The sequence below is a fragment of the Geotrypetes seraphini genome, chromosome 10 (genome assembly GCF_902459505.1).
Source record: "Geotrypetes seraphini chromosome 10, aGeoSer1.1, whole genome shotgun sequence".
NCBI classification, from domain to species: Eukaryota; Metazoa; Chordata; class Amphibia; order Gymnophiona; family Dermophiidae; genus Geotrypetes; species Geotrypetes seraphini.
This window is the reverse complement of record NC_047093.1, coordinates 2,260,956-2,288,552: the sequence shown is the minus strand read 5'-3', so window position 1 is coordinate 2,288,552 and position 27,597 is coordinate 2,260,956. Positions and strand designations below refer to the sequence as shown.

At 47.7% G+C, this 27,597-nt stretch overlaps 1 protein-coding gene across 4 annotated transcripts in view; it reads right to left on the bottom strand.

The window, feature by feature from the left end:
- Positions 1-5,715: 5,715 nt before the first annotated feature.
- Positions 5,716-27,597, bottom strand: part of LOC117368010 (transcription factor MafG) — a 147,523-nt gene continuing 125,641 nt past the window's right edge. For all 4 annotated transcript variants that reach the window (XM_033961218.1, XM_033961220.1, XM_033961219.1 and 1 more), the window contains one exon: positions 5,716-13,214. In XM_033961218.1, coding sequence (XP_033817109.1) covers positions 12,989-13,214 — 226 coding nt within the window. In that variant the 3' untranslated portion in view covers positions 5,716-12,988. The remainder of the gene's footprint in view (positions 13,215-27,597) is intronic.

The window sequence follows — 27,597 nt, the reverse complement described above, 5'->3', positions numbered from 1 at the left end:
AAAAAGAAGGTGACCCTTGCGAAGCTGGGACCTTCTGGCGCGGAGCCTCAGTTTGGGAAGGGGGGTTGGACAAAGTCAACTCCGAGACTCGGAGAGCCCCGGCCGTGCGACCACTCGGGGACCGGCCCCACCTTGGGGGGAGTCCCGGGGCTGCTTCGCCAAGCGGCGAAGAGTCTGAAGAGGAAAGACGCCGAGACCGACGCAATGCTCAGGCTGGTCTGCCACACGCGAAGTCGAGGCTGGGGTTAAGTGGGCCAAAGCCGAGGAGAGCTCCGAGGAAATCATAGCCCGGAGCATATCCTGGAACACGGGCACCGACATCATGCTGGGCATGTCCCGTGCAGCAGTGCATTCCACCGAGGGCGACATCGAGGATGAGTATTCCCTGGAGGCGGAAGCACGCTTGGAGGGCTTAGAGGGCCTCGTCGAGGTTGGCTTCTTCGCCGATGCCAATCCTGAAGAAGGAAGAGGGGACTTACCCGGAGCCAAGGACTTCGAGGTCGAGGCCGATCCTTTCGAAGCCGAGGGCAGTTTACTTGAAGCCGAGGTCTTCAAGGCCGAGGTCGAGACCGGAGCCGAAACCAGGGCCAGCTCCACCACAAACAGCTCAGCTATGCGGGCCCGACGACAACGCAGGGCATGAGACTGGAATGTGGCACACCTGGGGCAAGAGTTGGTCGGATGATCAGCCCCCAGGCACAGGATGCACCAGCGGTGCGGGTCGGTTATGGACAACAGCCGACCGCACTGCGAGCACTTTTTAAACCCGGTAAGAGGCCGGGACATAAGGAAAAAACAGGCTGCGGCCGTTCGAGGCCAAGCGGCCACGGCAACCCGGAAGCCGAATCGATGTAAAAAAAAGAGACACGCAAAAACTCGCAAGCACAAGGAAAAAAGCGCACAGCGACTCCCGTCAAGAAAACAAAAAAGCTGCGGTGCTAGAGAGGCACTTAGACACGGAGAGAAAAACAACAGGGCTTTCTGGGTCTGCGGAAAGCTAAGAACTGAAGACCACGAGGAAGGGATGCGTCCTCTAGTGGATCAGGAAGGCACACACATGCGTGGTGCAGCACCAGCAAACTTGAAATCTTCAATCAAGTTTGCTTGAAAAGCTGTCCGTGTCGGGGCTCCGTGGATGACGTCACCCACATGTAGAGAATATGCTGCCTGCTTGTCCTGGGATAATAGAAACAATAGAAAGATGACGGCAGAAAAGGGCTATAGCCCATCAAGTCTGCCCACTCTACTGTCCCACCCCATTAAGTCAGAGTGCTGCTCGACCCACGTAGAGATCCCACTGGATGTCCCATTTATTCTTAAAGTCGAGCACGCTAGTGGCCTTGATCACCTGCACCGGTAGTTTGTTCCAGTGATCCACCACCCTTTCTGTAAAGAAATACTTCCTGGTGTCGCCACCAAATCTCCCTCCTCTGAGTTTGAGCGGGTGCCCCCTTGTGACTGAAGGTCCCTTAGGAAAGAATATGTCGTTTTCCACCTCGACACGACCTGTGACGTACTTAAACATCTCAATCATGTCACCCCTCTCCCTGCGCTCCTCTAGAGAGTAGAGCTGCAACTTGCCCAGTCTTTCCTCGTATGAGAGACCCATGAGTCCGGAGACCATCCTAGTGGCCATTCGCTGGACTGACTCAGCTCGAAGTACATCTTTACAGTAATGTGGCCTCCAGAATTGCACACAGTACTCCAGATGAGGTCTCACCATGGCTCTGTACAGTGGCATTATGACTTCAGGTTTACGGCTGACGAAGCTTCTATTGATACATCCCATCATCCGCCTTGCCTTGGATGAGGCCTTCTCTACTTGTTTGGCAGCCTTCATGTCTGCACTGATGATTACTCCCAAGTCCCGTTCTGAGGTCGTAGCTAGTGTTTCTCCATTCAAGGTATATGTTCTGCATGGATTTCTGCTGCCGAGATGCATCACCTTACATTTCTTTGTGTTGAAGCCCAGCTGCCATGTTGAGGACCAGTTTTCCAACTTGATCAGATCCTGCGCCATACCATCCGTGAGATCGCTTTCACCTACTATATTACACAGTTTGGCGTCGTCGGCAAACAGCGCTACTTTTCCCTGAAGCCCTCGGGTCAAGTCCCTTATGAATATGTTAAAAAGGGATGGTCCCAGGACAGCCCTGCGGCACTCCGCTAGTCACCTCCGATGTCTCAGAGAGGGTGCCGTTGACCACCACCCTCTGAAGTCACTCAGCCAATCATTGACCCATGCTGTTAGTTTCTCACCTAACCCCATCGATTTCATCTTGTTTAATAGTCTACGGTGTGGGACACTGTCAAACGCTTTACTGAAATCCAAGTACACTATGTCCAGAGACTCTCCCGAGTCTAGCTTTCCTGTCACCCAGTCAAAGAAGCTGATAAGATTGGATTGGCATGACCTGCCCCTAGTGAATCCATGTTGACAGGGATCCCTCAGATTCCCCTCATCCAATATCGTGTCTAATTTCCCTTTAAGTAGAGTTTCCATGAGCTTACACACTATTGATGTGAGACTTACTGGTCTGTAATTCGCAGCCTCCGCTCTGCAACCCTTTTTGTGCAAAGGAACAACATTGGCAGTTTTCCAATCCAGGGGGACTCTCCCCGTACTTAGGGAGAGATTGAAGAGCATGGCTCCACCAAAACATCGCACAGCTTTCTGAGCACTCTTGGGTGCAGATTGTCCGGTTCCATGGCTTTGTTCACCTTGAGTCTTGACAGTTCTTGGTAAACATCAGCTGGTGTGAACTCAAACTTCTGAAATGGGTCATCCATGCTTTGTTTTGCATCCAGCCGAGGCCCGTGCCCTGGTGCCTCGCAGGTTAAGACTGAACAGAAGTAATCATTCAGTAGTTTGGCTTTATCGGAGTCAGTTTCCACATAATTCCCGTCTGGCGTTCTAAGGCGTACTATCCCGTTTGTGTTCTTTTTTCTGTCGCTAATGTATCTGAAGAAGGATTTGTCCCCTTTCTTGATGTTCTTCGCTAGAGTTTCTTCCATACGAAGTTTGGCCTCCCTGACTGCTGTTTTGACCGCTGCAGACTTTGTCCTGTATTCAATGTTTGCTTCTTTTTCCCCCATGCGTTTGTATGATAGAAATGCTCTTTTCTTCTCCTTGACGAGGTATGATACCTCATCTGTGAACCATTGGGGTTTCCTTTTTCTTTGTTGTTTGGATACCGATTTTATGTAGCGGATAGTTGCCTCATGAAGGATCGATTTTAAGGTTGTCCACATAGCTTCCACATTATCAGTTACTTCTTGAACCTGCAGCGTCTGGTAGACAAAATCTCCCATGCGTGCGAAGTTAGTGCCCCTGAAATTGAGTACCCTTGTTTTTGTTTGTGATCTAGGGAAGCCTTTCTTAAGGTTAAACCATACCATGTTATGGTCACTGGTGGCTAGCGTTTCTCCCACCGAGACGTCCGAGACGCTTTCCCCATTCGTAAGTACCAGGTCCAGGATGGCCTGGGCCCTAGTGGGCTCTAGTACCATTTGTTTGAGCCGTACTCCCTTCATGGACATTAATATCCTCCTGCTATCACAAGTTGTCGCTGATAGTGTGTTCCTGTCTACATCAGGCATGTTGAAGTCTCCTAATAGAACAGCCTCCCCCCGTAAGGTAATATTCTCAATGTCTTCAATTAATTCTGCGTCCTTTTCCTCCGATTGTCTCGGAGGTCTGTATACCACACCAAGGTACAGGCATTTTTCTCCACCTATGGCCAAGTTTACCCAGATGGATTCCCCAGTATACTTGACATTTGTGATCCTGGTTGTCTTAATGTTCTCTTTGATATAAAGTGCTACCCCACCACCTAACTTACCCTCTCTATCTTGTGTAATCAGGTTGTATCCTGGTATGGTTATATCCCACCCATGAAAGTCTGTGAACCATGTTTCGGATATTGCTACTATGTCTATGTCTGCATTAACTATTTCTGTTTCTAGTTCTAGAAATTTATTCCCTAGGCTGTGTGCATTAACATACATAGCTCTCCACTCTTTCTGTTTGCTAAGCTCCTGTTGTGAGCCACCCATTTGAGACAAATTGTCTCCTAGCGATTCGTTTGCAGTAAGGGTACTTACCTCAGACCTAGAAGCGTAATGTTGGTTCGCTACATCAGGATTGTTACTTACTGCTCCGGTGTAAAAGTGGGTACCCACCCCCGACTTACCTAGTTTAAAGCCCTTCGAAGTAGGCGGTCTTTAACCTAAGGGCCGCCGCGTGAGCAGACTACTGGGCACGATGGACCATTGGTCTGACACAGCAGCAGCAAATCTTATCTTATGTAGAACTGGTCTGTAGATCTCAAGAGCTCAATGATAAATACTTTCACATTGGTAGTGCTAGATACATAGTATGCACCAGCATAGGCTGAAACAGAACCAGGGGAGGTTTTCACCCCAAACACCTTGAACCACCATTGTGGGGTAAGAAGGGATTATATTCTGAGGCCTTTTCCTTCTCTAATTTTTTTGTTTCCGCCTGTGCTATTGCATATTTTGTACCTAGCACTACCCATGTGAGTTTATCATTGATCTCAAGAGCTCAGCCATTTGCTGCTGTGGACCTTGGGATGCATGGTTACCGGTTTAGACAGAGATCTGCTTTCTTATCCCATTTCCTTTCTTGTAATGGATTGTTATTTCTACTTTCTTTTTCTAGTAATTTTAGGGAAACATATAAACTGCAGAGAAGAACTCCCAATGGGTGGTACCAATTCAAATTGAACATGCTTTAAGACTGTCCCAAACCAGCAGTAGTTATCAGCTTGTCTGAAAAGCACTTCTGCTGTGCTCGTTCCCATCTATCAGGTTCAGATTTTGTGTAAACTTCCTAAAACTTTACAATACTCGAATTCAAAAGAACCAATCAGTGAAAAATGCTATAAAATTCTTAATAATTAACCCACACATCACAGACTTCATAGTTTTGTTTCTTTTTAATAAAAGTTGTCAGAGCTGTAAGTATAAAGTAATCATAAACTTTGTCCACAACCCACCTCAGCGATTAAAAAATAAACCTGTAAGAGATTTAAGTGATACTGTATATTTATGCTTTGCACATTTAAGCTTGGTAATGTTAGAAGTTTCACTGTTGGTAATCTCACATGACATTCCTACACCCTGAAAAGTGGAAATGCAAACATTTAAAGCTAAAGATAACTTTTCAGATTCACGAAACACTAGTTGAGGGGTTTATGAAAGAAAAGAACAATCCAAAGATAAAAACAAACACAGTGAGCTGTTTTAATTGCTTATGAAGATTTCCCATACATTTTAGCTGTCATCAATTCCAGATCCACTGCTCACTCCTAAGACCCTAGGAGCTCTATTCCCTTGTACAGCTAAGGCCAGAAAAGTCTCTTTAAGGGAATTTTTATGGTCCATCTGCAGAGGGAGTTTGAAACATGGCAGACTTCAGGCTCAAGCAGACATTTTTAACTCAAAACAAGCATCAGTTTTGCTTTAGTTGGGGCCTACACATTCAAATCCTTCAAGTTTTGTTTGCAAATCTACAAACCTTACTAGTATAAATAATATACAAATATATATATATATATATATAGATATAGATACAGTAGACTCTCTGCTAACCAGAACTCAAGCAACCAGCAAAAAAAAAGTCAAATACTGTACTACTTTAAATAAAAATGAAAATAAAATCAACTTCTGGTGGAAATTTAAGTGTAACTTGGCATGCCACACCCGAGTAGGCCCATGCTTTGCCTACCATATGTCCGGTAGATTGGAACAGTTTATGGTATGGGATATAATGTTAGTTTAGGCCTATTTTTAATAGTAACTCTCAAGCAACCAGAGACTACATTTATCCCCATGAGTGCCAGTTAAGGCCTATTTTTAATGGTAACTCTCAAGCAACCAGAGACTACATTTATCCCCATGAGTGCCAGTTAACTGAGAGTCTATGTATTTTGTAACTGGTGTAATGCTAGTTAATATTAAGTGTCACACAATGCAAAAACAGAGAATTAGGTACTTTTAGCCAGTGATGAACAGCAACAGCTTGGGATCTACATTAGCTCAATACTGGAAATACAATTAATAACTTTAGCCAAGAACCATCCCTGTGATAGGTGAGGGAAATGTCCAGGGCAGTTGCCAAGGATGGTTTCATGGGCATGTAGCTCACATGAACCTCCTTCATGACCAAATACAAAGACCAGTCCAAATGGCTCTTCTAGGAAATCATTTGTCATCTAATGAATGCTCCTTTACCTGTTTACATTTAGAAAATTAATGAATATTCCTGTGGTGAGTTTCAGTCAAATGTGCTCTAAAGTGCCACTGTAGCTCTCTACATGAAGAAACCAAGTGTTGCTGTTCCGCATTTTTGTATCTATAAGACCAGTGCACTGAAATAAATCTATGTAAGTGGGATGATAATATGGAACTGCATCTTGAAGGGGACAAGCTGAGCCAGTTGTGGATTTTCTCCCGTGTTTAGAAAAAGGTAGTTCTGAATTCTTAATGAAAACTAAGAACCTGCATGCAATGGGGTAGAGGGAAACAAAGGTCATTAACCTCCTGCTTCTGCTTTTAGACCTTATTTCATAGAACCTGGATTGGACACCTCGTCATTGGACCAACTGCGTTACATGTGCCTCATCAGTCAATTTAGTTCAATGGTTCAAAGTTTTTGATTGCTGACCGTGATTTTCACATAGTCAACTTGAGCAACAGGACTACATTACTTAATCCAAACTATAAAATACAAAAAAACAACCGAGGCAGGAAGGAAAAGCATTCCGAAGCCCAAACACTGAAACTCTTTGATGTAAGATAAGAGGAAACTACTGCTTCTGCTGCCTCCAGCTGAAGAAAAGAGAGAAGCCAAAATTGGCAATTACAAATTCCATCTCTCATCCCCGAGTTCTTGGGCTTTATTTGCTGTGATTTTGATCCAAGAAACCCCATCCCCAGATGAATTAACAGCTCGGAACAAAGCCCACGTTAAAAGATATAAATAGCAAGTTAAAGCCTGCCTCACTTCCTGGAAGACACTAGACTCATTCAGTAAGGCATTAGTACAAGTTTAACCGGTGTTAGAATATAAGAATAGCCATACTGGATCAAACTGATGATCCATCTAGCCCAATATCCTGCTTCCAACAGTGGCTGATCTAAGTCACAAGTATCTAGCAGAATCCTAAATAGTACAAAGATTTCACCTCCTTTATCTAAACATAACTCAGATTTGGAAAAGAGAGGGACTGAACTTTTGGAAAAGAAGAAAAGTTCATAAAGTTAGACAAATAACAGCATCCTTTCTGGCAGATATGGGAATATGAGTATTGTCCATTTTCTGCTGCACATATGTAGCATGAATGCCTAGTAGAGAATGCATCTTATTAAATAATCCTGACTTTTAATAAAGTTGGTTTTCTGCTATTTCTTGTCTGCCTCGTTAATATTTTTGGGGAAACACGGTAATAGCATCTCTGCTTACTCACAAGCCACATCCCCTCCAATTGCCTCTGTTTCTTACATTCCTTTAGCCATATTTTCTTCACATCTTCCCATCCCTAATATCCCCCAGTCATTTTCTCCCCTTGCCCTTCAACAATTCCCTCACTCTATTCTTGTTCTCCCTTCCACCACACACCCCACCCACTGCCCCTCAGTCATTCATTCTCCATCCCTGTCCACTTGTCACCATCAGTACCATCCTCCATTCACTGTTCCCATATCTCCTTAAAACTATCATTTCCTTTCAGGCAGTTTAGTACGCGAGTGAATGAGTACAACGGCAGCACCTGGGGCCACGTTCTCTTCCTCTGCTGTTGAGTAAACATGTCCTGCTTTGAATCATATGGTAAAATGTGATACTTTTGTCCCAAGCAGCTGAGAAGGATGCAGCCCAAGGTACCGTGATGCCAATAACCTCCAAGCTTCAAGGAGCACAAGAGAGTGGGGATGGGATGGAAGAGAGAGAAAGGTAGGTTCTTTCCTCGATAACCTTCTTTCCTGTAGAACAGAATATGATTCCTTATGGATGGGTTGTGTACCCCAACTCAAAATAGTTGGATTGTAGAAGGCATCAATCATTTTTCTCAGCTCCACCTCCTTGTCTACCTGGGCAGTCCAAACCTTGTCTCTCTTCAGTCCAAACCAAAGCAAGAGATAACCCCTAAAAGAAAAAAAACAACAAGGAGAGTTTGTTAACTTTGCTCTGCTCTGCAATAGGAACGAAAAACAGTAAAATATTGCAATTGCAAAACTAAAGGTGGCAGTAACTCACCACTTACCTGTGTGCAACCAACACTAACACTTGTATAGCTCTGTGAAAGCAGCGAACAGTAGAACTCTAACCCACTGCCTTACAGTAATTTTTGTTTTCTTCTCTTTTGGCTGCCACAAGCCAAGCCACTGGAAATCCAACCCAGACAATATCCATCTCTGGCAGGGCAGGGCATAAGGAATTATTTGCTATTCTACAGAAAAGAGGATTATCAAGGTAAGAACCTAATCTTTCCTGTGCAAACAGCATACAATTCCTTACGGATGGGACATACCAGAGCAGTCCCTTGAATCTAGGGTGGAGAGAATGAGCCTACAACAAACACCGAGGACCCAAAGGCCACGTCCACTCTGTAAACCTTTGTAAAGGTATGAAGAGTGGACCATATGACTGCCCTGCAAATTTCATCAGGTGGCACTGCCCTGGACTCTACCCAAAAAGAAGCCATACTTCTGGAAGAGTGAGCTTGCAAGGCAACTGGCGGTTGTTTACCACAGCCAATGCACACCAAGAAGATTGTCATGTGAATCCATCGGGAGATAAAAGCCTTAGAGGCTGCTCTTCCCCAATGATTAGAAGTGGATAAAACAAACAAGTTTCTCACCTCAAGATAGTGGAGAAGTACCCTCTGCACATCCAGTAACCTCAAAACCTTGTCCTGTTTCTTTCACAGGTGGGCTGAAACACAGGTAACCTCAATTCCTGATTTAACACGGAATACCGAAACAACCTTCAGTAGAAAGGAAGGCAAGGTGTGCAAAGACACTCCTGCTTTCATGAAGCTGAAAAGGCACACTGCACAATAATGCCTGCAGCTCGAACACCCTCCTAACCAAAGTGATTGCAACTAGAGAATGACACGGTGATAATTTTTTTCCCATCTCCACAGGAACTACATTTCCCCATCCTGTCCACGTGAATTTTGTCGCTGTCCCTGTCCCATTCCTGTAAGCTCTGCCTTAACTGCACAAGCCTCAAACAGTTATGATTTTAAAGTGAGGCTTGTGCAGATGAGGACAGAGTTTGTAGGAATGGGGCAAGGACAGGAAAAGAACTCACAGGGATGGGACAGGAAAAAATTTATCCCCATGTCATTTAATTGCGACCCAAAACAGTCTTCACAGTCAGACCTGCCATGTGCTGTGCCTGCATCAGCTTCTCACTGCAGTTGGAAACGGGTGGATCCAGTGGACTTGTCTCATTGAAATGCCTTTTATTCTGTTTCCAATACTTGAAATCCTCGGCCCCTCATGCTCCCACACAATTCTTGGGGGGAGGGCAGCACACAGCTGACCTCCACTAAGCCTCCTGGCCAGTTGCAGTTTAATCAACCTGTGCTCAAGCACCCAATTCCACAGGGGTCAGCACCACTCCCAGGGAACCTATTCCCAAGCTTCTAGTGTTACAGCAGACCAGCCAGGCAGGTGTTTTTTTTAAAAGTGTGGTTCTCCTGGCTTCAGACCCCAACAAATGACCCTTCTTTCAGGCAGAGCTATCCCAGGACTACGGGAAACCTCTCAGCACAGGGAAGCCTTGAAAAAGATCAGATTAAAACCCAAAACTAACAAATCTAGTGCAGAGCAGAGGAAAAGACACCTTCTCAATTCGCTTGTAGAAGTCAAGACTAAAAAGGGAGGGTACTGCCCAGGGAGACAAGGAGGCAGAGCTGAGAAAAATGATTGATAAAATCTTTACCAAATTACTGGCGCAGCAACTGCAGTGTATACTTCCTAAATTGATACATGAGGATCAAGCTGGCTTTATTTGATAATATTAAATCGGTGTTACATCTCAGACGGCATGCACGGGAGAAAAAATACCTACCTTAGTCCTCTCTCCTTGGACGCTGAAAAGGCATTCGATAGGGTTAGCTGGCACTTCCTATTTAGCATGCTTACTAGAATGGGGGTTTAAGGGTGATTTTCTTCACTGGATTTGTCAGATTTATGTAAGTCTGCTCTCTCATCTCAAAATCAACAGTAGGTTGACAAAGCCTATTGAATTGCACTCTTGATTGAGCCGTTGGCTTGCCTGATACACCAGCATGAGGGGATCTCGGGAGTCTTGGTGCGAGATCATCAGCATAAGCTTTTGTTATTTGCTGATGATATTTTGTTATTTATACAGAATCTGGAGACTTCCCTGACGAATCTAACGAGTGCCCTAGTCAGCTATGGAGTGGTTTCCGGATTAATATGAATAAATCTGAAATATTGAATATTAATGTGGAGGCTAGCCAAATGCAAGCCTTACTATCTCAATTTTCCTTTAAGTGGTCTGATAGATCAATTAAATATCTAGGAGTTATATTTGACCCCCAATTATATGAGGCCAATTATCCTTGTTTGTTACAACAGCTGTTTCTGGACAAGTGGGAAGAGCTACTTTGGGTTGGCTAGGACGTATAGCGGCCATTAAAATGATGTTACTGCCTAAACTACTTTATTTTTGGCCCTTCCCATTGTGATCTCCCAGGTATTTTTTTGAATGTTGACCCGGAAAGTGTTTGCCTATATTTGGCGTAGAAAGCAATGTAGGGTGCACAGAGTAATTTTGTATCAAGCTATGTTAAATGAAGGAATGGGAATGCCCCATTTTGCTCTTTATTATAAGGCAGCACTATTATTGGATATAGCTGTATGGATTACCTGTACAGATTGGCCTTGGTGTTCATATAGAACAAGCTTTTCTTCCAGGTATCACCTTATGGAGACTCCCCTGGACCCCAATCTCAGAACTTAGAGCTAGGCTCTCAGTAAAAAAACAACAACATTTTTTAGAATAATTTTGAGTGCTTGGTATATGCTGTGCGTAGATGTTTCCTGAGCATTTATACTTCGCCCTCACCCCAATTAGTCTTATATATAGCTTCACCCCTGGGGGTAAGGATCCCATTCGGTTTTGCTGGATGAGGGCGGGGTTGCGCACCTTGGATCAAATTGGCAGGCTGGGGATATACTGTCCTTTGGTCCTCTACAGGGGGAATATGGTCTCCCTGACCGAGATGCTTTTACCTATACACAATTACAAATATTTCTACATAAGCGAGCTTATTGGGACCTTAGCCTAGGGCAGGGGTAGGCAATTTCGGTCCTCGAGAGCCAGAGCCAGGTCAGGTTTTCAGGATACCCACAATGAATATTTATGAGATGGATTTGCATGCACTGCCTCCTTGAGATGCAAATCTATCTCATGCATATTTATTGAGGATATCCTGAAAACTTGACCTGACTCCGGCTCTCGAGGACCAGAATTACCTACCCCTGCCTAGGGGAAAGAATGCTGGAGAAAACACTTAAGAAGGGGCCAGGGTGTGGAGGGGTATCCTGTTTGTATCAAGCTCCTACTGACCCCCTATATATCACAATGGGAGGTGAACTTGGGATCAGGGGGACCAACCTCTTCATGGGTCTCTATAAGTCTTTGTTTGCCACCCCCTCCCCTGTCCTCGATAGAAAATGGCTGCAGGATATAGTATAGGTGGTAAATGACACCACAGCGTTTGATGCAAATTTACAGTCACTCCTCAGGGATGTGTTGGAGAGGGTATGGGATTTCTGGCACATTTGCTGGGCCTGTCCATTGGTTAAAAATTACTGGTATAGGGTAGGGCTGTCCTACATTAACCCAATGTTGTTTGCTGAATGCAGCTAAACCTGAATACTCTCCACAGGAACATCCCTTGGCCATGTATATTTTTACTGCTGCGCGCCTAGCACGGCACACTTGGTGCTCCCCAAATTTACTTCCCTCACAAGACCTGCTTCGCCAAGTAGACTATATGTTCAATTGATGTGTAAACTGACTGCAACCAGATGGCAAGTGATGCCACCATATTATAAGGTCTGGAGTGCTTACGAATCTTGTGAATGAACTTTGTGGCTCATACATCCCCTCCATATGCATTTGCTGCCCACTGTTATCATCTCTCTATATTGGGTGGGGATAAGGGTAGGATGGGTGTGTGGGGGTTCTTTCTTTTTTTGAATTTCTATTCTGATTGTGTTATTTGCATTGCATTGTTGAAAACTCAATAAAAAAGTAAAAAAAAAAAAAAAAGTCAGAAAAGTGATTGATGCCTACAATACAACTCAAACCCATCCGTAAGAAATTGTATGCTATTTGCACAGGAAATGAAGCTTTTGTTTAAGCCTGGCCTCTACTGCTCCACAATAGAGGCCAGGGACTGGCCAATCCCACTGCCTCACAAGACTCCTAACTATATTGATCTGTAGAAATTATATCATTGCTAGTTCCAAGAATAAGAAAGTGTGAAAGAGGTGGGGAGAAAGTTCAATACAACACTGGTTTCTGATTGTGGTACACTCTGTTCTGTTATACAGAAATTGAAAAATGGAATGAAGAGGATCAGACAATAAAATAAAAACCCAAATTTGTCCACACTGTTTTCTTTTAGACTGCCTCCCAGGTCTCAATTTGTTGTTCTTGAATGTTATATTCTAGACTAGGAAGGTGCATACACGTTTCTGAACTTCTTGCAAGTGTACAAACTGCATATTAACAGCACAGCAGCCATCAGCAGCTTTCAAACCCTTGAAATAAATACAAATGACATCCACTAGTTGTTTGCGCTGTGGCTGTACCCAGTGCTTAAAGGCACGGCTACCTTCTTCGTCTGTCTCTTGGTGACAGCTGAGCCACTCTCCCAACCCCTGCAAAAGCTTATTCTGTTCCCATCCTTTTCAGTCACTTTTTTCTCTTAGTATGCTTTCTGCAGCCTTTACCAAACCAGCCAACACTGGGCGGAACTGCACTGATCTGACAAGCCTCCAGACCCCTGACGTCTTCTTCCTGGTGAGCTCCATTTTGTGATCTGTCCACTTCCTCTGCAGTTCTAACAGCTCTACGATTGTGACTGGCTTCCTCACCAGACTGCAGAGGAACCGCCAAAGAGAAAATGGGATCCTTGGATCTAGTGAAGAAAAGGCAGAAAACGAGATTTCCAAGGTCAGCCACCAGCCTTCCTAGCAAACCAGAGCAAACTCAGCTTTAGCTCATTAGTAGCGACTTCTGCTTAAGGTTCTAATCAAGTATTCTAGTCCTATCTCTTATTTTTCTTTCAAAAAATTCATTTAGTCAGACCAGTGGTCTATCGTGCCCAGCAGTCCACTCCCATGGTGGCCCTTAGGTCAAAGACCAGTGTCCTAACTGAGTCTAGCCTTACCTGTGTACGTTCTGGTTCAGCAGGAACTTGTCTAACTTTGTCTTGAATCCCTGGAGAGTGTTTTCCCCTATAACAGCCTCCGGAAGAGTGTTCCTGTTTTCTACCACTCTCTGGGTGAAGAACAACATCCTTAAGTTTGTATAGAATCTATTCTATTTTAACTTTAGAGAGTGCCCTCTCGTTCTCTCTACCTTGGAGACGGTGAACAACCTGTACCCTCTCAGTCTCCTCTTTTCAAGGGAGAAGAGGCCCAGTTTCTCTAGCCTCTCATTGTACGGCAACTCCTCCAGCCCCTTAACCATTTTTGTCACTCTTCTCTGGACCCTTTTGAGTAGTACTATGACCTTTTTCATGTAAGGCGACCAGTGTTAGATGCAGTATTCCAGGTGGGGGGCGTACCATGGCCCGGTTCAACGGCATGATAACCTTTTCAGATTTGTTTGTGATCCCCTTCTTAATCATTCCTAGCATTCTGTTTGCCCTCTTCACCGCCACTGCACATTGTGCGGACGGTTTCATTGATTTGTCTACAAGTAGTCCCAAGTCTCTTGCCTGGGGACTCTCTCTGAGTATAACACCGGACATCCTGTATTCGTGCATATGATTTTTGTTGCCGACATGCATCACCTTGCACTTATCCACGTTGAACTTCATTTGCCATTTCGCAGCCCATTCCTCGAGTGTGTTTATATCTTGTTGTAGGTCTTCACAATCCTTCTGTGCCCTCACTACTCTAAATAACTTTGTATCGTCCGCCAATTTAATCACCTCACTCATTGTGCCAATTTCTAGGTCATTTATAAATATGTTGAAGAGCAGAGCACTGAACCCTGTGGCACTCCACTCATGATGCTTTTCCAGTCCGAGTATTGTCCATTTACCCCCTACTCTCTGTTTCTTATCCGCCAACCAGTTTTTAATCCATGTGAGTATATCACCCTCGATTCCATGGCTTGCAATTTTTTGAAGTAGGAACAGGCCGCAGCACAACCCACTCCCTAGAGAACTCCAGGAAGAGAGACCTAGAAGAGAAAGCCTGCAGCTCAGAAAAGCATCTTGCATAAGAAATGCACCCAGGGGCGCAAAAGGCGGGCACACAAGCGCAGACAGGACCAGATTGAGATCCCAAGCCGGAACCGAAAGCCACACCGGACACTGAAGCAACTTGGCAGCACTCAAAAACCGAACCACGTTCGAAATAGATGTTAAGCGCTGACCCTGCAGCGAAATGCTGACAAAGCTGCAAGCTCCACCTGGAGGTAAGACCAGGCCATCCTGGAAGAACTCCAAGAAGTGAGGCAAAGAGGCACAAAAGGAAACCACCCCATGCGCCGCACACACCACTCTTCAAAAATATGCCACACTCGCACATAAGCCCAAGAAGAGGAAAGTCTCCGGGACCCCAAGAGTAGAGATCCCAATAACCCTTCTTACCTAGGCGGTCTGCTCTCAAGAGCCAAGCCGTAAGATATAAGGGACCAAGATCGAACATTGGAATGGGACCCTGACACAAAAGGTCGGACGAGAGGGGCAGAGGAAGAGGATCTGCTATGAGATGACGAACCAGATCTTTGTACCACAGGTGCCAGGGCCACCAGGATCACGCAGCTGGGGTGCCGAGTAATGCGAAGAAGAACTCTGCCCACCATCAGCCACGGTGGAAACACTAACAGTTGACCTGCTGTCGGCCAAGGCTGTACCAGAGCATCCAACCCCCTCAGCATGAACATCCCTGTGCTGACTGTAGAACTGGGGCGTTTTGGCATTGACACTCGTGGCTATCAGGTCCATGACCGGCTGACCCCAAGTCTGCACAACTAACTTGAAGACCGCGGGACCAAGACACCACTCTCCGGGATCTAGCATGTGAATGAGGAAGTCTGCCTGGACATTCTCCATTCCTGCTATGTGGGAAGCCGAGATGTCCAGAAAATGAGTCTCTGCCCAAACCATGAGCAGAGCCGTCTCATAGAAACATAGAAGATGAGGCAGAAAAGGGCTACAGCCCATCAAGTCTGCCCACTCTGCTTACCTACCCCCTGTCTATGCCCTAATGACCCAATTTCCTTATCTTGACCCTCGTAGGGATCCCACATGGGTATCCCATTTATTCTTAAAGTCTGGCACGCTGTCTGCCTCGATCACCTGCACTGGAAGCTTGTTCCAATGATCAACCACTCTCTCTGTGAAGAAATACTTTCTGGTGTCGCCATGAAATTTTCCGCCCCTGAGTTTGAGCGGGTGCCCTCTTGTGGCCGAAGATCCCTTGAGAAAGAAAATATCATCTTCCACTTTGACACGTCCCGTGAGGTACTTAAATGTTTCGATCATGTCTCCCCTCTCCCTACGTTCCTCGAGAGTGTAGAACTGCAATTTGTTCAGTCTCTCTTCATACGAGAGACCCTTGAGCCCCGAGATCATCCTGGTGGCCGTCCGCTGAACCGATTCAATTCTGCGCACATCTTTACTGTAATGTGGCCTCCAGAATTGCACACAGTACTCCAGATGAGGTCTCACCATGGCCCTGTACAACGGCATTATGACTTCAGGCTTTCGGCTGACGAAACTTCTATTGATACAACCCAATATCTGCCTTGCCTTAGATGAAGCCTTCTCCATTTGATTGGCAGTTTTCATGTCTGCACTGATGATTACTCCTAAATCTCGTTCTGCTGAAGTCCTAGTTAAAGTTTCTCCGTTCAAGAAGTACGTCCTGCGCCACCAGACGACTTCTGGTTCCCCCCTGATAATTGACATAAGCCACCTCCATAGCATTGTCTAGGAGAACCCAAACAGACTTGCCCGTCAACAATGTCTGGAACGCTAGCAACGTCAACCGGATGGCTCTGGTCTCTAGAATATTGATAGACCAAGACACCTCCTTTGGAGACCCTGAGCTGAGCGACCAAGACACTGAGCTCCCCAACCTAGGAGACTGGCATTAAAATGGTAGATCATGCATGGTCTCTACTGAAAAATACTATCACGGAAGCACAAAATCTCTACATTCCGTAGATTTCCAAAGAAAGGAGAACTAAAGGCAAAGGAAAATCAGCATGGCTTACCAGACAGGTGAAGGAAGCCATAAAAGAAAAGAAGGACTCTTTCAAAAAATGGAAATGCACAAAAACAACAGAAGCTTGGAACAAACATAAAGATGATCAGAAGAAATGTCACAAGGCGGTGAGGGATGCCAAAAAGGACTATGAGGAGAAAATAGCGCAAGAGGCCAAAAATTTCAAGCCCTTCTTTAGATACATAAAAGGGAAAAAACCCGCAAAAGAGGCGGTGGGACCGCTGGACGACCAGGGAAGAAAAGGGTATATCAAGAAAGACAAACAAATTGCAGACAGACTAAATTCCTTTTTTGCGTCCGTCTTTACAAAGGAGGACACTGCTACAATATCAGATGCAGTAGAAGTGTTCAAAGGAGTAATAGAAGACTGCCTCAGTAGAAGTGGACTTGGACCAGGTATACTACCAGATTGACAAACTTAAAAGTGACAAATCTCCTGGACCGGATGGAATTCACCCGAGAGTCTTAAAAGAATTGAAGGTTGAAATCGGAGAGTTATTGCAAAAACTTGCCAACCTGACAATTAGAACTGGACAGATACCGGATGACTGGAAGATAGCGAATGTCACGCCAATTTTCAAAAAAGGATCGAGAGGAGAACCGGGCAACTACAGACCTGTGAGCCTTACGTCTGTCCCTGGAAAGATGGTTGAAGCACTGATTAAAGATAGCATAGTCCGGCACTTATATACATACGACCCGATGAAAGCCAGTCAACATGGCTTCAGGAAAGGGAAATCATGTTTAATGAATTTACTTCAATTTTTTGAGACCGTGAACGAACAAATTGATAGTGGAGAACCGGTGGACATAATATACTTAGACTTCCAGAAAGCACAGTTACTTACCGTAACAGGTGTTATCCAGGGACAGCAGGCAGATATTCTTAACACATGGGTGACGTCACCGACGGAGCCCTCGGTACGGACCTTTTAACTAGAAGTTTCTAGTTGGCCGCACCGCGCGTGCGCGAGTGCCTTCCCGCCCGACGAAGGAGTGCGTGGTCCCCAGTTAGGATAAGCCAGCTAAGAAGCCAACCCGGGGAGGTGGGTGGGACTTAAGAATATCTGCCTGCTGTCCCTGGATAACACCTGTTACGGTAAGTAACTGTGCTTTATCCCAGGACAAGCAGGCAGCATATTCTTAACACATGGGTGACCTCCAAGCTAACAAAGAGGGAGGAGGGATGGTTGGCCATTAGGAAAATAAATTTTGTAACACAGATTGGCCGAAGTGTCCATCCCGTCTGGAGAACGCATCCAGACAGTAGTGAGTAGTGAACGTGTGAACTGAGGACCAAGTGGCCGCCTTGCAGATTTCCTCGACGGGCGTGGAACGGAGGAAAGCCACAGAAGCAGCCATAGCTCGGACTCTGTGGGCCGTGACAGATCCTTCCAGTGAGAGACCGGCCCGAGCATAACAGAAGGCAATACAGGCAGCAAGCCAATTTGAAAGTGTCCGTTTGGAGACAGGACGGCCCAAACGGTTGGGATCGGAAGACAAAAAGAGCTGAGGGGATGTTCGGTGAGCTCTGGTACGATCAAGGTAGTAAGCAAGGGCACGCTTACAATCCAGCGTGTGCAACGCCTGTTCTCCAGGATGCGAGTGAGGCTTAGGGAAGAAGACGGGAAGCACAATGGACTGGTTGAGGTGAAAAGCCGAGACCACCTTGGGAAGGAATTTAGGGTGGGTACGCAGAACAACCTTGTCATGGTGAAAAACAGTGAACGGTGGGTCGGCAACCAGTGCATGCAGTTCGCTAACCCTCCTGGCAGAGGTGATGGCAATTAGGAAAAGCACCTTCCATGTAAGAAGCCTGAATGAAGCTGTGGCAAGAGGCTCAAACGGAGGTTTCATGAGAGCAGAGAGAACCACATTCAGGTCCCAGACGACGGGAGGAGGCTTGAGAGGCGGTTTGATGTTGAAGAGCCCTCTCATAAATCTTGAAACCAGAGGATGAGCCGTGAGGGGTTTTCCGAGAATAGGCTCGTGAAACGCAGTGATGGCACTGAGGTGGACTCTGATGGAGGTGGTTTTGAGGCCAGCGTTGGACAGCGAGAGCAAATATTCCAAGACAGTTTCCACCGCCAAAGAGGTGGGTTCTTGATGATGCCGGAGACACCACGAGGAGAATCTGGTCCACTTCTGATGGTAACATTGGAGAGTGGCCGGTTTCCTGGAGGCGTCCAAAATGAGGCGGACCGGTTGAGACAGATTCTCAGGAGAGGTCAGCCCGAGAGAAACCAAGCTGTCAGGTGGAGGGAAGACAGGTTGGGATGTAGTAGAGACTGATTCTGCTGTGTAAGTAGAGTAGGAAACACAGGAAGAGGAATGGGCTCCCTGGAGCTGAGTTGAAGCAGAAGGGAGAACCAGTGTTGACGAGGCCACCGAGGGGCGATGAGGATCATGGTGGCATTGTCCTTGCGGAGTTTGGACAAGGTCCGCAACATCAAAGGAAGTGGAGGGAAGGCATAGAGGAACCGATCCCTCCAGTCGAGCAGGAATGCATCCGGGGCCAGACGGTGAGGAGAGAAGAGTCTGGAACAGAATTGGGGCAGCTGATGGTTGTGAGGTGCTGCAAAGAGGTCCACCTGCGGAGTGCCCCATCGAGCAAAGATGGAGAGTAGAGTCGGAGGGTCCAACGTCCACTCGTGAGGTTGAAGGATGCGGCTGAGATTGTCGGCCAGAGAGTTCTGTTCGCCCTGGATATAGACCGCCCTGAGAAAGAGATTGCGGTCCGTGGCCCAGGTCCAGATGCGCAGAGCCTCCAGACAAAGGGGGCGAGATCCGGTGCCGCCTTGCTTGTTTATGTAGTACATGGCGACTTGATTGTCTGTGCATAGGAGGAGGACTTGAGGACAGAGAAGATGTTGGAAAGCCTTGAGGGCGTAGAACATGGCTCTGAGTTCCAGGAAATTGATGTGATGACGACGCTCCTGTGGGGTCCAAAGTCCCTGGGTGCGTAGATCTCCCAGGTGAGCTCCCCACGCGTAGGGGGACGCATCTGTGGTGATGATCATAGAGTGGGGGGGCAGATGGAAAAGTAGACCCCTGGAAAGATTTGAGGAGTTCAACCACCATTGGAGAGATTGCTGAAGAGATGATGTCACAGAGATGGGATGAGAAAGAAGATCCGTAGTCTGTGACCACTGGTTGGCGAGCGTCCACTGAGGTGTACGAAGGTGGAGACGAGCCAGAGGAAGGACATGCACTGTCGAGGCCATGTGACCCAGGAGGACCATCATCTGTCGAGCAGGAATGGAGGGATGCATGAGTACCTGACGGCAGAGATGGAGCAGGGTCTGCTTGCGATCGGAGGGGAGAAAAGCCCTCATTAGCGTGGTGTCCAGAACTGCTCCAATGAATTGAAGTCGCTGGGTGGGAAGCAGATGCGACTTGGGGTAGTTGATCTCGAACCCCAGGAGGTGGAGGAGAGAGATGGTGTGATGAGTAGCCTGTAGCACAAGTGGAGACGTAGGTGCTTTCACCAACCAATCGTCCAAATAGGGGAACACCTGGAGGTTGTGAGACCTGAGGAAGGCCGCTACCACTATAAGGCACTTGGTGAAGACCCTGGGTGAGGAGGCGAGGCCGAACGGTAGCACCTTGTACTGATAGTGGTGGTGCAGTACCTGGAACCGCAGGTAGCGGCGAGAATGTTGATTGATGGAGATGTGAGTGTAGGCCTCTTTGAGGTCCAGGGAACATAGCCAGTCGTGTTGAGAAAGAAGAGGGTAGAGCGTGGCAAGGGAGAGCATTCTGAACTTCTCCTTGACCAGACACTTGTTGAGGTTCCTGAGATCGAGAATGGGACGGAGGTCTCCCGTCTTTTTGGGTACCAGGAAGTAGCGGGAGTAGAATCCCTGCCCCCTTTGATCTGGAGGTACTTCTTCGATGGCATTGAGAAGGAGGAGGGATTGAACCTCCCTCAGGAGGAGGGGGGTTTGAGATGAGTTTGAAGCAGACTCTACGGGAAGGTTGTCCGAAGGCAGAGTCTGGAAGTTGAGAGAGTAGCCGTGGCGGATGATGTTGAGGACCCACTGGTCCGACGTGATGACTTCCCAACGGCTTGAGAAAATGGTGAGACGACCCCCGATAGGCTGTGGAAGAGGCAGCGAGGGTGGATGACTGGCTATGCCCTGGAGAGAAGAGTCAAAAGGGCTGAGATTGTTTAGCAGGCTGAGGAGGCTTGGAGGGTTGAGTGGCCTGAGACCGAGCCTGGGCATGGTGCTGCTGTTGACGGGGTCGCCGAGATTGTTGGGGAGGTGGATTGAGTGGCCTGGCTGAGAACCTCCGCTGGTAAGATGATTGAGGCCGATAGGGTCGAGCAGGCGGAGCCTTCTTTTTCGGCTTGATCAGGGTGTCCCACCTGGTCTCATGGGCGGAGAGTTTCTGGGTGGTGGAATCCAGTGACTCTCCAAAAAGCTCATCCCCGAGACAGGGGGCATTGGCCAGGCGGTCCTGGTGGTTGATGTCCAGGTCGGAGACTCTGAGCCAGGCCAAGCGACGCATGGCTACAGCCATGGCAGAGGCCCGAGAGGTGAGCTCGAAGGAGTCGTATATCGAGCGGACCATATACTTGCGCATTTGGAGAAGGCCAGATATGTGCTGCTGGAATAGCGGGACCTTGCGCTCAGGTAGGTACTTCTGGAGGGCAGACAGCTGTTGGACCAAGTGTTTGAGATAAAAGGAAAAATGGAAGGAATAGTTGTTTGCCCTGTTGGCAAGCATGGCATTTTGGTAAAGCCTCTTGCCAAACTTGTCCATGGTCTTACCTTCTCTGCCAGGAGGGGTAGAGGCATAGACACTGGAGCCCTGAGTCTTTTTTAAGGTGGATTCCACCAGAAGGGACTCATGGGGCAATTGAGATTTGTCGAATCCTGGAATAGGGATGACACGGTAAAGGTTGTCCAGTTTACGGGGAGCTCCCGGTACCGTGAGGGGATTTTCCAAGTTTTTGTAGAATGTCTCCCGTAAGATGTCATGTACGGGAAGTTTGAGGAACTCTTTAGGAGGTTGCTCAAAGTCTAAGGCTTCTAAAAAGGCTTGGGACTTTTTGGAGTCAGATTCAAGGGGAAGTGACAGAGCAGCAGACATTTCCCTCAGAAATTTAGAAAAAGAGGACTGCTCAGGTTTAGAGGTGGCATCAGGTGCCGATGGTTCCTCATCAGATGAGGAGGGATCCTCCTCGGTACCGAGAGGAGTCTCCTCCCATAAATCAGGATCCCTGACCTCTGGTGCGTGTCGGGACACCGGGGTGGAGGGTGCGGTGTGGCGAGTCTTGGACAAAGATTTACCAGAGCGCACCGAAACGGCACCAGGGGAGGACGATCGGCGTCGTTCTCGGTCCCGAGAAGAGTGCCGTACCGCCTGGTGCCGAGCAGGATCCACTGTGGGTTGAGAATGAACCACAGGATCATCAGGAAGTTGTTGGGCCGAAAGGATCGGCATCGAGGTGTTTACCGGTACCGAAGGAGTGGACACCGGGGGCTCGGTGCGGGGCTCGGGCCGGTCTGGTACCGGAAGGAGCGGTGCCAGGATAGAGGGTAGCAGTTGTTCAAGCTGTTTCTTCAACTGCTCCTGAAGCTGAGTTTGCAGAATGGCCGAGATACGGTCATCCAGGGGTGGCATCGGAACCGCTTTCTTTTTCTTCGGTTCCTTGGATGCCGCTCCACGCCCCGGTGATGAGGAGGCCGATGACGAGGCACTCACCGTTATCGGGGCGGAGCGTTTACGGGACCGGTGCGATGCCGGTATGGACGGTGTCGTCACCGTAGCTGGAGGGCGCTCGAGGGAAGAGGAAGGCTTCTTAGCCGGCTTACCTGGCGCCAGTGGCGCCGATGCGGGATCGGTCGGTGTCGAGCTGGACGGTGCCGATTTCTGCGGTACCGCCGTTGAGGGTGATGAATCCATCGCCGACTCGGAGCCGAAGAGCAGGGTTTGCTGGATTCTTCGGTTTTTAAGTGTACGTTTTTGTAAAGTGGCACAGCGGGTGCAGGAATCTGCCCGATGCTCCGGACCCAGGCACTGCAAACACCAATTGTGTGGGTCAGAAACGGAGATCGGGCGTGCACACCGCTGGCACTTCTTAAAACCGACCTGCGGGGGCATGAAGGGGAAGATAGCCTCCGCAAAATCGAAGTCCGAGGCCTGTATAATGGCAACAGGCCCCGCCGGGGCAAAAACGAAAGAAACAATAAAAATCAAAGTTTTTTTTTTTTTTTTTTTTGCAATTGAAAGAAAAAGGAAACCCGAAGGTAGAGGAAGAAAAATATATAACAAAAGCGCGAGCGGGAAGGCAAAAAGTGATTTCAACGGCCGTTGAAAAAATACACGCGTCTTCTTCGCTCCGCGGAAACGAAGAAACTGGGGACCACGCACTCCTTCGTCGGGCGGGAAGGCACTCGCGCACGCGCGGTGCGGCCAACTAGAAACTTCTAGTTAAAAGGTCCGTACCGAGGGCTCCGTCGGTGACGTCACCCATGTGTTAAGAATATGCTGCCTGCTTGTCCTGGGATAAAGCGTTCAACAAAGTTCCACACAAAAGACTTCTCAGGAAACTACAAAGCCATGGAATAGAGGGGGATATACAAAGATGGATAGGCAAATGGCTGGAGAACAGAAAACAGAGAGTGGGCATAAATGGGAAGTTCTCCGACTGGGAGAAAGTGACTAGTGGTGTACTCCAGGGCTCGGTACTTGGGCTGATTTTATTTAATAGAAGAAGGAACATCCAGTGAGATCATCAAGTTTGCAGACGACACAAAACTATGCCGGGCAATCAGATAGCAAAAGGATAGCGAGGAACTCCAGAGTGATTTGTGTCAGTTAGAGAAATGGGTGGAGAAATGGCAGATGAAGTTTAATGTGGAGAAATGCAAAACATAGTAACATATTAACATAGTAGATGACGGCAGATAAAGACCCGAATGGTCCATCCAGTCTGCACAACCTGATTCAATTTAAATTTTTAAATTTTTTTCTTCTTAGCTATTTCTGGTCAAAGTAATGCATTTAGGCAGAAAGAATAAGGAACACGAGTATAGAATGTCAGGTGCAACTCTGGGTAAGAGCGAAGAAAAGGACCTGGGTGTACTGATAGATAGGACCCTGAAACCATCAGCACAATGTGCGGCGGCGGCAAGGAAAGTAAATAAAGAAGGGAATCACAAGTAGATCAGAGAGGGTCATAATGCCGCTTTATAGAGCAATGGTCAGACCCCACTTGGAATACTGCGTCCAACATTGGTCTCCCAATCTAAAGAAGGACATAAAACTGCTGGAGAAGGTGCAGAGACGAGCAGCAAAACTAGTAAAGGGTATGGAGAAACTGGAATACGAGGATCAACTTAAAAGACTGGGATTGTTCTCCCTTGAGAAAAGGAGACTACGAGGGGATATGATTGAGACCTTCAAAATACTGAAAGGAATCGACAAAATAGAGCAGAAAAAACTATTTACATTGTCCAATTTGACACAGACAAGAGGATACGAAATGAAGCTAAGGGGGGACAAGTTCAGGACTAATATCAGGAAGTTCTGCTTCACTCAGAGAGTGGTTGACACCTGGAATACTCTCCCAGAGGAGGTTATTGCGGAATCGACCGTCCTAGGATTCAAAAGCAAACTAGATGCACATCTCCTTACGAGAGGCATAGAAGGATATGGGTGACTAAAAATTTTTTTTTGAAGTAGGAAGCTTGTAATAGTCATGTTACTGTCACGTCATTACGTTGAATAGGCTATAAAAAAGACGTTGCTGCCATCTTGACACTGTTTGAAAAGCTGTGACCGAATGCACTGATGTGAGTGTTGTGGTATTTAAATTTTTTAAATTTTGTGTTATCTGGTTTTGGAGGGTGAATGTCTTAACTTTTGTATTTATTTCTAGTGTAATTGTTAATGTCCCAGTGGCCCTGACGCAGCGGATGTATGTAATTACCGCGAAACGCTGGCCGCGTTGGCAGACGGACATGAACTAAATGAGGTTTTAAAATAAGACTCCAACAGTGAAGACTACTAAATAACAAGATAATTTTTGTGGTCTAGTTTTTCAGATCTGGATAATATGCACAGTACTTGCTGAAGAGTTTTTGAAAAAACTACTACATCTTCAGAATTGATTGGTGAAGGGTTTATATTAGCTCTAAGATAAACACTATGGCCCTGATTCTCCAAAAGTGCGTCCCGATTTTAGGCAGCTGTAGACGTCCTACAGCTGTCTAATCAGCCAATCGGGATGCACGTTTTTTAAAAAAAAATGCTCCCCAGGCAGGCCTGAAGGCGCCTCCGGGAGCCTAGGGAGACCCGCAAGATGCCTAAGCTCGCCTACAGGCCTTAGGCGAACTTAGGCGGCCCTACGCGTCTCCCTAGTAAAGGAAGAGACGCTTAAAATGTAGGCCAGCAAAATGCTGGTCTACATTGTAAGTAGACGCGGTCGCTATACTGATCGCGGCAAGGGATCTCCCTGCTGCAATAAAGTATAGCGGCCGCGGCCGCCTGTCTCATCACCGACAGGAGGATGCCCAACTCCTCCTGTCGGAACCCCGGAACCCCCTCCCCCCCAAACTCGTAATCGCCGACAGGAGGATGCCCAACTCCTCCTGCCGGAAAGCCCAACGACCCCCCGCCCCAACTAATCTCCCTCCCCCAACTAACCTTTCAATGTTGGTCAGCTGGACGGGTCTTGCTGCCGTCCAGTCAACGGGTCTGCCTCGTGGAAATGAGACGGCACGCCCCTTCCCGGCCCATCCCCGCTAAATCTAAGGCCTGATTGGCCCAGGCTGTAGAAGCCTGGACCAATCAGGCCTTAGGCATAGCGGGTCCACCCATCCCCACTAATCCTAAGGCCTGATTGGCCAAGGTGCCTAGCCTGGGCCAATCAGGCCTTAGATTTAGCGGGGATGGGCCGGGAAGGGGCGTGCCGTCTCATTTCCACGAGGCAGACCCGTCGGCTGGACGGCAGCAAGACCGTCCAGCTGACCAACATTGAAAGGTTAGTTGGGGGAGGGAGATTAGTTGGGGCGGGGGGTCGTTGGGCTTTCCGGCAGGAGGAGTTGGGCATCCTCCTGTCAGCGATTACGAGTTTGGGGGGGAGGGGGTTCCGGGGTTCCGACAGGAGGAGTTGGGCATCCTCCTGTCGGCGATTACGAGTTTGGGGGGGGGGGGGGTTCCGGGGTTCCGACAGGAGGAGTTGGGCATCCTCCTGTCGGCGATTACGAGTTTGGGGGGGGGGAGGGGGTTCCGGGGTTCCGACAGGAGGAGTTGGGCATCCTCCTGTCGGCGATTACGAGTTTGGGGGGGGGGGAGGGGGTTCCGGGGTTCCGACAGGAGGAGTTGGGCATCCTCCTGTCGGCGATTACGAGTTTTGGGGGGAGGGGGGTCCGGGGTTCCGACAGGAGGAGTTGGGCATCCTCCTGTCGGCGATTACGAGTTTGGGGGGGAGGGGGGGAAGGGTTCCGACAGGAGGAGTTAGGCATTCTCCTGTCGGTGATGGGACAGGCGGCCGCAACAACCGCGGCCGCTATACATATTGCAGCAGGGAGATCCCTTGCTGCCATAAGTATAGCGGCCACGTCTAATTTAACCCGATTCTCTAAAGACGCCGGTTACAGAATCGGCGTTTAGTATAGGACGCCTCTCCCGGGCGGCCTGCCTGGGGAGCATTTAAAAAAAAAAAAAAAAGTGCATCCCGATTGGCTGATTAGACAGCTGTAGGACGTCTACAGCTGCCTAAAATCGGGACGCACTTTTGGAGAATCAGGGCCTATATATATATAAAAAAAGTACAAAAAAAGTATTTATTGGCCAATGATTGGAGCAGGAGAATCAAAACTACGCGGATCATCTCAGCTTGTGACTGAACTGCTGTGCGTAGGCTCCATCTCTGAGGCCGTATAGTAAGCCCTAAATTGTAATGGGCTAACAATACTGATGTGTATTGTTCCATATAAGTGGAATTCTATACTATTTTTCTGTGATTGTGACATATACTGCTGGGTTGTATGATTTTAGGTTTCTGACTAAAAATTATGCCAGGTATACACCTGGCAGGGCCTCCGCATGTGCGGATCGCCGGACTAGATGGACCGAAGGTCTGATCTGGAGATGGCGCTTCTTATGTTCTTTTTATGTTCATCCGTGAGAACAACTGTCCACTGGGGCTGATCCAAACTCACTCCCTGCACCAGATTTGAAGACTGTAGCGACAAATTAACTCCCGAAGAGGAACGGGAGAGTCCAAATCGTGCACCTGAGGCGACCACCGCTGAAGTAGAACCTACTGGGGCCCACTGAACCATGTCTAGGGAAGTCACCATTGCCCCCAAGACCTGGAGAAAACCCTGAGCCCAAGGACACCAGTAAACCATCAAAAGGCGAATCTGTGATTGCAACTTGACCACTTGGGCCTCTGGCAAGTAGACCTTCCCCAAGCTAGTGTCGACAGAACCCCAAGGTACTCCAGGTGCTGAGACGGAGCCAACCGACTCAGCGACTGCAGGAACTCCACAACCCGAGACGTAATCCGGGAGCTCTCTTGAAATGACTTTGCTCAGATCAACCAATTGTCCAGATAGGTGTGAACCAGAATGCCCTCCTTGCGCAAGGCTGTTGCCATGACCACCATAATCTTGGTGAACATCTGCGGAGCCATGGCTAGATCAAAAAGAAGTGCCCAAAACTGGAAGTGCCCTCCCAAGATTGCAAAATGAAAGAACTGCTGATGAAAGGCGCAAATCGGAACATGCAAGTATGCTTCGGTCAGATCTAGAGAGGTCAGAAATTCCCCTGACTGAACCACCAGAATGACAGATCTCCAAGCGAAAAGACGTAACTTGCAGAGCCCTATTGACCCCCCTTCAGATCCAAGATGGTCTGAAAAGTCCCCTCTTTCTTGGGCACTATGAAGTAAATGGAGTACTTCCTGTGGAGGTACTACACCACCGCTTTGAGATCTAGCAATCTTTGTAGCATCTGGTGAAAGGCCCGCTTCTTCCATGCTGCCTGACAAGGAGAAGCGAGAAAGTGATCTGACAAGGAGTGGGAAAACACCAG